The sequence below is a fragment of the Ichthyophthirius multifiliis genome (assembly GCF_000220395.1).
Source record: "Ichthyophthirius multifiliis unplaced genomic scaffold scaff_1120509249489, whole genome shotgun sequence".
Taxonomy (NCBI): domain Eukaryota; phylum Ciliophora; class Oligohymenophorea; order Hymenostomatida; genus Ichthyophthirius; species Ichthyophthirius multifiliis.
Window position 1 is genome coordinate 1 of NW_004087669.1, and position 10,790 is coordinate 10,790.

At 19.6% G+C, this 10,790-nt stretch overlaps 2 protein-coding genes across 2 annotated transcripts, besides 18 other annotated features; both read right to left on the bottom strand. All coding sequences in view use genetic code 6, as the record gives it.

Annotated features, from left to right (window-relative positions):
• Positions 1 to 23: 23 nt before the first annotated feature.
• Positions 24 to 61: a microsatellite.
• Positions 35 to 86: a microsatellite.
• Positions 36 to 119: a microsatellite.
• Positions 89 to 200: a microsatellite.
• Positions 135 to 200: a microsatellite.
• Positions 201 to 308: 108 nt separating this feature from the next.
• Positions 309 to 364: a microsatellite.
• Positions 313 to 370: a microsatellite.
• A 29-nt stretch (positions 371 to 399) lies between these two features.
• Positions 400 to 439: a microsatellite.
• Positions 440 to 522: 83 nt separating this feature from the next.
• Positions 523 to 575: a microsatellite.
• A 79-nt stretch (positions 576 to 654) lies between these two features.
• Positions 655 to 705: a microsatellite.
• A 96-nt stretch (positions 706 to 801) lies between these two features.
• On the bottom strand, positions 802 to 1,909 carry IMG5_007770 (hypothetical protein; the record flags this gene model as incomplete). Its single annotated transcript, XM_004039796.1, has 3 exons — positions 802 to 1,284; positions 1,361 to 1,642; positions 1,733 to 1,909. The coding sequence occupies 3 exons, from the start codon at positions 1,907 to 1,909 to the stop codon at positions 802 to 804; spliced, it is 942 nt and encodes a 313-aa protein (XP_004039844.1).
• Positions 1,908 to 1,933: a microsatellite.
• Positions 1,934 to 2,011: 78 nt separating this feature from the next.
• Positions 2,012 to 3,651, bottom strand: IMG5_007780 (hypothetical protein; the record flags this gene model as incomplete). Its single annotated transcript, XM_004039797.1, has 2 exons — positions 2,012 to 3,192; positions 3,260 to 3,651. 2 exons carry the CDS (start codon positions 3,649 to 3,651, stop codon positions 2,112 to 2,114), a joined length of 1,473 nt encoding a protein of 490 aa, XP_004039845.1. The 3' UTR covers positions 2,012 to 2,111.
• Positions 3,652 to 4,655: 1,004 nt separating this feature from the next.
• Positions 4,656 to 4,695: a microsatellite.
• Positions 4,657 to 4,697: a microsatellite.
• Positions 4,661 to 4,695: a microsatellite.
• Positions 4,698 to 5,022: 325 nt separating the features above from the next.
• Positions 5,023 to 5,052: a microsatellite.
• A 159-nt stretch (positions 5,053 to 5,211) lies between these two features.
• Positions 5,212 to 5,248: a microsatellite.
• Positions 5,249 to 5,414: 166 nt separating this feature from the next.
• Positions 5,415 to 5,485: a microsatellite.
• Positions 5,486 to 8,061: 2,576 nt separating this feature from the next.
• Positions 8,062 to 8,118: a microsatellite.
• Positions 8,119 to 10,790: the final 2,672 nt, after the last annotated feature.

Below are 10,790 nucleotides of genomic sequence, written 5' to 3' on the forward strand. Positions count from 1 at the left end.
ATAGCATACATTATACGAAGTTATTATTATTGTCATTTTAATTTATTATTATTATTTTAATAATTATTAATTATTTTTATAATTATAGTATTTTTTATTTTATTAATATTTTTTATTTTTAATCACTATTTATTATTTATTTTTTATTTATTTTAATTCATTTTTATTTATTTTTATTTATTCTAATTTTTTTTTATTTACATAATATATCTAAAATTTATTTTATAAATAGATAGAACTGAGAGATTATTTAATAAATTTGAATATGTATGTTAACGATAATGAGCATCTATTTGATCAAGCAGAAAAATAATAATAATAATAATAATTATAATAATAATAATAACAATAATAATAATTATAAGCATAAGAATGATTATTTTTTTTTGAATACATTAATATTTTTTTTTAAATTTATTTATTTTTTAATTTAATTTTTAATTTTCTTTATTCATAAGAAAATTGAGTTTTTTTTTTTTTAAATTAAATAAAAATTTAATTTTATAATATATAAAATTACATATAATTATTTTTAAATAATTTTTTTATAAAAACTATTTTTATTATTATTATTTATTTACATTTGTAATAAATTTTAAAAAAATTTAAATGTATAAAGATTATTTTTAAAAATATTAAGAAAATATATTTTTATTTATTTAAATAATAATTTTTATTAAATATTTTAATTTTTATTAAATATATTACAAAAATATTTAAACATTTTCTTTATATAAAAACATAAATTTTATTAAAGACTTTTTAAAAATATTAATTAAATAATTTTATATTATTATTACTTCACTATATAAAGCTTAATTGCCCTTATTTTTTATATTCATCTATTTCTTCTTAACTTAATAACTTTTCAACTTTACCTTCTTTCCATAGGCAAATTTTTTTATCTCCATTTTTTAAAGTACATATTCCTAAACCATTTTGTTTCCCATTTTTCCAATTTCCCACATAAATTCTTCCATCTCCCCACTCAAACGTTCCTATTCCTTCTTTTTTATCACTTATATAATTTCCTTTATAGATTTTTCCATCTGGCCATTTAACAATTCCATACCCGTGCATTTTATTATTTTACCAATCCCCTTCATAAACTCTTCCATCACTCCATTTATATACACCTTTTCCTTAAATATATCCATTCTAAAACACTCCTTCAAACTAGCAATTATCTGAAAACTTTAAAATCCCTTTTCCATCTCTTTCCCCAAATTTATATTCTCCTATATACTAAGTTCCATCAATCCAAATTTCGGACCCAAATCCATGCTATAAAAAAAAATTTATATATATAAAAACGGTTATATATATATGTATTTTTTTACAAAATAAATAAATAATTAACTTGCTTATTATCTACCCAATCCCCCTCATATTTGGTACAATTTTTATATATATATACACCTTTTCCATTTGCCATATCGTTTTTCCATTACCCATCATAAACATCACCATTTGAATGACTTAAAATTCCTTTTCCATTACTTTTATCTTCTTTCCAATCTCCTTCATATTTAGACCCATTTGGCCAAATTTAAACACCAAATCCGTCTCTCATTCCTAAATACCATTCTCCTTCATAAATAATTCCATTATCTAAAGTTATTTAATCGAGTTTTTTATGAGTCTATGTATTATTTATGCTATTTATAGCTTTTTATTTTGATTCATAATTATTATATAAATCTGTATTGTGTGAAAGCAATGTAGAACTTACTTTCATTATTTCGTCCTATAATTCTTTACTTGGAGATGCATATTACATCTTTTAAGATGGCTTTTGAGAATTTTATGTATTTTATTCATTGTTTTCACAATCACTTGTCTATATTTATATTTTTAATTCACTTATTTTTGATTTTACACAACATTCAGAACCAACGCAATTTCCCATATATATATATATATATATATATATTTTTCTTTCGAAATAGTTATATATTTATAAGATATAACGATTTTATTTTTTTTAATTGATATCATTATAAATGGATAATTTAAATTATTAATTTTTTTTTTTATTAGTATAGATAAATGAAATATTTGATAAAAAATAAAATATAGAAAATTCTAGTACTCTTAGTTTTTAATATAATTCATTTTTTAACAACTTCCACAAAAATCTTATCTTGAAGCATTTTAAATTTAATTTGCTTATGTTATTTTTCCCAGTCAGTTGTTTTAATAACCACCAAAAACGCAATCGAGGCCATCAAATTGGAAATAATCCATCCACTCCAAATTCCCATCTCCTTACTATTTTCCCACGAACTATAACTAATAGTAGTTCCAACAAAGTAACAAAACAAATAAATATAGGAAATAATAGTCGCCTTATTTAAAGCTTTAATAAAAGAACATAAAGTAATCTAAATACCATCACAAAGCAGTACTTTTTAATAAATGAAAAGCGAACGAACCATATTCATTTAGATTTCCGTATTTGAATTTAAAAAAGCACTCCAAGACTTCGCATTTTATTAAAGGCAAATTAACAAAATCACAATTAAGATAAAAATACTAATAAAAGCATGAAAAGCTCTTCTTTTAGCTTTATTTATGTGCCCTCTCCTTATTGAATTTCCTATATAATTCTAAATTATATACTAGAACCCTAAAAAGAAACTTATATGTCCTAACGCAGAATTATTAAGGGAAATATGGGTCACAGTGATTGCCCTTTAATCAGTGTAAACACTAATAAAAGTCAAAATTAATAAAGCAGTTTCTTCTAAATAAGAAGTTGCTCCATTTTTTAAGGCCCTTTGCAAATTTCTAATTACATTATCAAAAGCTGTCTTGTCCCATTCAATCCATGTCTTAGGGGTTGGAGATTTAAACGTTATAAAGAAATAAAGGCACATTGAAAGAATAAAATCACTCATATTTTTAGCCCAAGCGGCCCCCAAAACACCCATATCACGTTTATTTATAAGATTATCAGCCAAAAAATAATGAATAAATGATTAAGCTAATTACAAGCCTATTTAAGGATAAACCACATTTTACGATTATAAATAATTGTTTGTAGTATCATAATATGAAGATGCGAAAAAAGACCCTAAGCATACCCATACATAATTCCCAGCATCATATGCCAATTATTATTCGATATTAATATAGCCTAATATATGTGAGGAAAAACATAGTAAAGGTGCTAAAATTACACATAAGAAACTTTTTTAAAAAAAAAAATTAAATTTTTTTTTTTTTTTTTATTTTGAAAAAAAATAAAAAAAAATACCCTGTAAATAATAAACCTCTTTAATAAAATATACCTACTAACTCGTAGTTTTTAGCACTATATGCAATATTACAATTATTTTATAATGTAATATTTAAATGTTTTATTACTGAATAACCAAATATTCTTCCGTAAGCGTCCCCTAAACCAAATGCTGCGATTTCATGTAAATTGCCTTTTTGGCCTAATAAATAAATGTTTATTAATGACATTGTTATTAGATTTAGTTCATAACAAAGTACTCTTGGGATGGATTTTATTAATAACTCTTTAAATGTAATTAAAAAAGAAGGGAAGTTAAAATAACTCTCAGATGGATTACTATCTTTGTTTTTATCAAAATAAGTCCTTTAATAATTTTCTTATTCGAAATCCTATTGAGCTATTTTCATATCTTTTTATATTTACAAACAGGAAATTTTTATTTAATTTTTTTTTTTTTTAAAAAAAAAAAATATTTATTTAATTATAATTAAGAATTTTTATAATAATTTATTTAATTTTCTAAAAAAAATAAAATATTTTTTATATATTTATTTTTCATAATAAAGCAATTTAAAACAAAAAATATACAATATATAAATATAAAAATACATATAAATTAAATTTAATATAAATTGTTTTATCTACATAATTTTTAAATAGTTTAATATAAATACTTTGCCAAATATCATTGTTCTATTAAGTTATTTATTTTTTTAACATTTTTAGGGAATAAAATCATCGTATTTTTATTACTTTTTTCATCAGTTTTCTGAATTTCAATCATTGTGTTTTTAGCTCTAGTTTTATTTAAAAGTTTAATTTTGGAATCTATACTAAAGGCCTGAATTTTGATAGTATCAGTCAATGTTTTATGCCTTGAAACAGCTCTTTTTGGCTATTTTTAAATGGTTGTATTGTCTTAATGATTAGAAATAAACTAAAGCATATTAATTTTTTTAAAAGATGACCTTTTTCTTTTATTAATGGCTTATTCACTTTAATTAATTATTTAGGTTTCTAAATTTATAGCTTTTGATTTTATTTTTTAAGGGTAATTATTAAGTACTTGCGAAATTTTTTTTGTTTTTTTTACTTTTAAAGAAATCATTATATGCTAAATAACATAAAAAGTAATTAGATTCCAATAAAGATTAAAAAAAGCGTATGTATTTAAAATAATGACAAAACACATTTTCTCTATTTCATTGTCTTTAAGTTTTTCTAAAAACAAGTCAGTTAAACCAAAATAGATAAATATTTTAATATTTTTATCCTCAGTAAAAACTTAAATAAATATAACAATACATACTAATGTAAAGAAAAAATTTTAAATTGTTTTTAAAATAAAATCTAAAAAAGGTGGAATTTCGTTCTTATGCTTCCTAAAAAACCAAAGTTAAACTAATACATGATTTATTATTTTTATTACTTTTTTATTTTTTTTATTTTTTTTTAAGAAAAAAATAAATATTAAAATATATTTATTTTATATGTTTAAATATTTATTTATTTTTTACTTAAAAAACAAATGCCTAAATAACTAAAGGAAATACTAAAATTTATTAAATAACCCACATTTTATGTTATTATTTAAATAAATTCTATTAATAAGAATATTAAAAGTAAATAATCATTAATTTATGTAAATTAAAATGCTTATCTGTATTATAATTGTAAAGAAAAAAACAACATTTTATACATTCCTAAATTTTAATCTAAAAAAAGATATTCTTTATTTAATATTTTCATTTTTTTTATATTAAAATATTGATTTATTTTAAAAAAATAATAAAAAAATATATAAAAAATTTTAATGAAAAAAGCAAAAATAATATAATAATTATTTATAATATTTTTCAAAAAAAAAAAAAAAATTATAATAAATAATTTTAATTTCTTTCTTTTTTTTTCTATTATCAATTAAAAGAATTATATTTAAATTTTAATTAAAATAAAAACTTCAAAAATATTTATTAATTTATCTTTATTTATTAATTTATCTTTTGCCATAAAATTTAGAAAATATGTATATAATTTATATAAAAATAAATATTTTTAACAAAAATATGTTATTATAATTATTATTATATTATAAATTTAATTAAAATATAAATATTTTAGTGTTTTAAAAATATAAATATAAAATATTTATATTATTTAAATAGAAAAATTAATATATCTAAAAATATTTTGATTTAATTTTATAAATAAAATTCTAATTTAATATATATAATAAATATTAAACACATAAATAATTATATATGATATAAATATAATTGGTATCTATTGGCTTAATTTTAAATACTATATTAAAATCACTATTATATCTAATTTATATATATGTATAATCTCTATTAATTATAAATACTAAATTTGAATAAAACAAATCTTATTAAAAATTATAAAAATAAGATATTTATAATTTATTTTAAGATCAAAAATAAAAAATACTTAATATATATATTTTTTTTGTTATAATTATATAAAAATAATCTTTAATAATTTAAATAAAAAATATAAATAAAAATCAATATATTAATAAGAATTATTTCAATTTACAAATTTATTATTATAGTTCATTTAAATTCATATAATTAATTTTATTTTCAACAAATTCAAACAAATCAAATGTATTATTCGAATTATTTTCAAATATTTCTTTAAAATATAACTTAAAGCTTTTAGAAAAAAAGCTAACAACAATTAAATGAAAACAAAGTCTTTACATTTAAACCATTTTATCATAAGGAATAATACTTAAACTTTCAAAAATTACCATTTATTAATTTTTTTCCATTTCATATTATTAAATTTCTTTACAATTATTTTTTTTCTTTTATTAAATTTTTCTAACACTTTAATATATTTATTCATTTATAAAATTATAAAACTTAATAATTTCCCTTCTAAAGCTTAAATAAATATAAGGCTCAATTAAATCTTTCGAATAATTCAGAGTACTCCTCGGTAAAAAATGCTCTATAATGTTATTTATACACCAAAGACCTTTTTCTTATTGAATTTTTTCCATTCGAATATTATAAACTTTTAACATTACCAACATACTATTAATTGCAAAAGCATTATTAAAATGTTAAAAGATCCCTTCAATATTAATAATTACGCTTGAAATATAATTCTAAACTTAAAACTCAAAAGGATCTTAAGAATTTCCAAATACAAACAAATCTAAATTTTTATCCAAACAAATAATATTTTAATTTTATTAAATTTTAATACAAATTTATTAAAACTGCTAAGGAATTTATAGAGAAAGGTTTTTTTCTCTTTAATAAACTATTTGACTGTTATTTTAAGCATTTCTATATGTCATTGTATCTACTTGAGTAAATTAAACACTATTTTCATTCATAAAATAAGAACAATCAAGTTCTGATTAATTAATAATGTTATTTTCAGAAGGTGTTTTTTTTGTTAGATTATTTATTTATGATAATTATTATTGAATGCTATTTTTTTATTCGGAAACGACTTCTATATTTGAATTTTCGCTTTTTTTTTATTTTAAAGTTCTAGAAGGTAAATCTTCACTTTTTTTTTAAGATATATGTTTATTGAAAAAATCTTATAAAAAAGTTTCTTCTTTTTTCTTCTACATAATACTTTAAGAAGAAATTCTCTAGTTAATAGAATCTTCATCAGTATTGACCTATTTTTGTTTCCCAGAATTGGCTTCTTCCCCAGATATATATCTACAATTAAAAGAATCATTAAAATAAGTTTAACTTTATAATTTTTAAGATTGCTATTATTAATAAAAACTCTAAACAAAGCTTTTATTTAGAATCGAATTTGTAATACAATAAGAACTATTTGCTTTTTTTAAATCTAAATCTTCCTCAGATTAACTCAAATCGAAGTTTAAAATATTCTATTTGATTTCAGTCCAATTAAATCTATCTTCTTCTTTAAAAGTAAGTAATTTTTGTAAAAAAAAATACTAAAATTCGACACACATTCACTTTTACAAATTAAATCCGATTTTAGAGTAGCACATTGGTATTTTAGTTATTTATATGCACTACTTAAATCCTCATTTTCATCAATTTTTATTTTACAGAATTTCTCTTAAAATAATAATTCGTAAAAAATACACCCGACACTCCAAAAGTTAGATTATATTGAAATTTTTTTATATTTTATTGATTCAGGGGCACTATATTCGCTCAAAAAGAGTTTTTCGATAAATTTATTCACTTTTTCTTCCTCACAGACATCTTAAATATTCGAAAACTTAATTTCATTATTCTCATCAATTAATATTTTTGACATTTTCAAATTGCAATTTATATACTTTTATTAATAACTAAATACATTCTTATAATTATTTAGTTCATAAAGTATCCCCATAAGACTTTTTAAGATATAAAGAGCCTCTGTTTCGCTTACTTAATGCTTTATTTTTTAGCTTAATTTATATGGTATATATTCATTTACAAGTTTTATTTTTGTTTATGTTTCTATATTTGTGATTAGCTAAGGAAAATGCTTCTTATTTAATGTTTAATATAAATCTATTGAATTATATATTAGTTAATATATTTATTTGCTATTGGGTTCGTTTTCTATATCTTTTTTCGTATATATTTTTATGTATACTAATTATTCTGTTTTATCGTTAAGTTATGATTTGTAAGATTTTAAATATTTTTTATTTTATGAAATAAAGCTTTCTAAAAGTAAAAACTTTGATGAATTTTTCATTTCTTTATTTAAAATTTAATAATAAATTGCTTATATTTAAAAATTTATTACTTATTTTAAAAAAAAGCTATTTAAGTGAATTTTTAATTATTTATATATATATATATATATATATATATATATATATATATATATATATATATATATATTCTTTTAAAATAATAAAGAATTGTCTTTATCAATTATTTTTTTTATTTTAATTATATATTTTTTATTAATACATCTATATGTTTTGCTTTTATTGTTTATTGAAAAAGATATAGAAGATAAAATATTATTATTATATACATATATATACATATTCATTTCTTTACTTTTCTTTTCTTTTTTTTATTGAATAAAAAAAAATCATTATTATTGTTTTTATTACTATTATTATTATATATTAAATACATGAACTAGAATTTCTTCTAATTAATTAAAAATAATAGGTTTCGTTAAATAATATTTCATTCCGCTTTCGAAAGCCTTTTTTTATTCATCCTATTAAACATAAGCACTACAAGCTGAAATAATACTTGGTTTTTCATTTAAATCTTTAAAAAACTAAATAATTTCAGTAGTAGTTTCATGTCCGTTTTTATTAGGCATATCAATATCCATAAACAAAATTTAATATTTTTTACAACAATTAGACTAAAAATACATTTCTTTAACTTTCTAAATAGCCAAATCTCCACTCAAAGCCTTATCGCAAATAAATCCATACATTTTCAACCTAATATCTAACGAATATACATTAAACTCATTATCATCAACAATTAAAATACTAATACAATTGCAATTTTTGACTTTATTGAATTAAATAAGTTTTTCCTTTAAAGTTATTTAATCATTTTAATTAAAAAGCTAACTTTTAGCCATTTATTTTTAAATAGAATTTGCACTTTAAGAGCTATCATTTGATTTTTTTTTTTATAATTCTAAATTCGAAATTTTCTATGCACTATTAATTAGTTATTCTTAATTAAATAATTTTTTAAGACTGTTTTTTTTTAAATCGTTTTGTTTTATATTTTTATCTAAAAAATTAATTTAATTTTCACTTGAAAAATACTATTCCTAAAGTGAACAGATTTACATACTATTTACCTATTATATTTTATTCTTTTCATTTATACTATCTTCCCTTTATATTTCACAACTTTCATCAATATTTAGATTTTCTTACATATTCTATTATAAATCTTTTTTCATATCATTTATAATTTTCTAAAATTTATCTTTTTTAATCACATTATGTAATTCATAAACATTACTTCTTTTATGACCTAAACTAATCGACTTTATATCATTTTCACAATTCTCACTTGAACTATTTTCATTATTAACTGATCTCTCATCTCCTAAACTTCTGTAAATATTATTCTTAGCTATCATCTTTAAATGCTATACCTGTTCTTCGTTTTCACTAAAATAATCGCTTTCGTTACTTTATGATTATTTATTTTCCTCTTCTTCTTCATCCTCACTTTACGAATTATTAAAATTTGTTTTTTACCCTTTTAAAGAAATTGTCCTCCAGTCTAAAACTTCGTTATCGACAAGTTGTTTTCTCGAATAAATACATCCCAATTTATCCCTAGGTCTATCCACGACATAAAAAAAAAATGAAGAACCCTAATCTTCCTCACTATTTACATTTAATTACCTTTTTTTCCCTAAACCAAAAGCCAAATTAAAGGCAATAGTAAGCCCTAAACCCGCTCCTTTTGTATTTAGAGTCCCACTAGAATATTTAGGGTTCTAAACTTACCCAAACTATCTAAAAATATTATCTTTTTCATATTTTGAAAGTCCACAACCTGTGTCCCTAACTTCAACTTTATAAAGGTCTTTTTCAACTTAATCCACATAAACTTAAACGAAGCCTTCGTTAGTGAATTTTATGGCATTTGAAAGTAAATTTAAAAGCACTTATTTCAGCCTATCTTAGTCTGTGTATATATTATTTGGAATCTTTGGGTCTACCTCAAAAAAGATATCTATATTTTTCTATAAGGCTTATAAGTATACTAAATTAATTGTTTCTCTTACTAACTTTCTTATATCAAAAATCTTGAAGTATAATTAAAAATTGCCTGCATTAATTTAGCCTAGATCTAAAATATCATTAATGATGTTCAAAAGTAAATAATTCGAATTTAAAGCCGGCAAAAGAAGATTTTCCTTCACTTCTTCGTCTATCTTTTGACTTTGGGATATAATATCTAATAAATTAATACTGCAATTTAAAGGAGTTCTCAATTCATGGGAAAGAGAACAGAGTACTTTATTTGTATATTTACCTAAATCTTATTATATTAAATGTTGATTTTATTTTGTAATATCTAGAATTTCTATTAGAATGTATTTAAAGGATATGTCGTTCTCGAATTTTGTAAAGGGAGTTAGTTTGAATTTCGTGAGTCTTTTTTTTAGAAAAACTGGCTTTATAATTAATATTATACTATCGTTATCTATGTAAAAAATATAGTTTGCCATTTAATTTTGCTCGTTAATTAAGTCTATAAGTTAATTATTCGGTCTTCTGTTTCTTTTCTGACAAAAAATATTCTTAGAACTTCCCTCGAATTTATTGTTTGCATGAATAAATAAATAATGGACAAAATTAAATAAAATAGCGTTATTATTTCCTGTAATAATACTAAAATCACCATAAACTCCATTTTTTATAAATTAACTCCCGTACATATAGTTAGTTGCTTTAATTTTACTATTTTTTGATGTTTTACTATTATTCAATTAGTCTAAAAAAGTCTAAACATTTATATTTTATTTTGGAGAATTTTTCATTTCTTAAAATAAAGTTTAAAAGTAA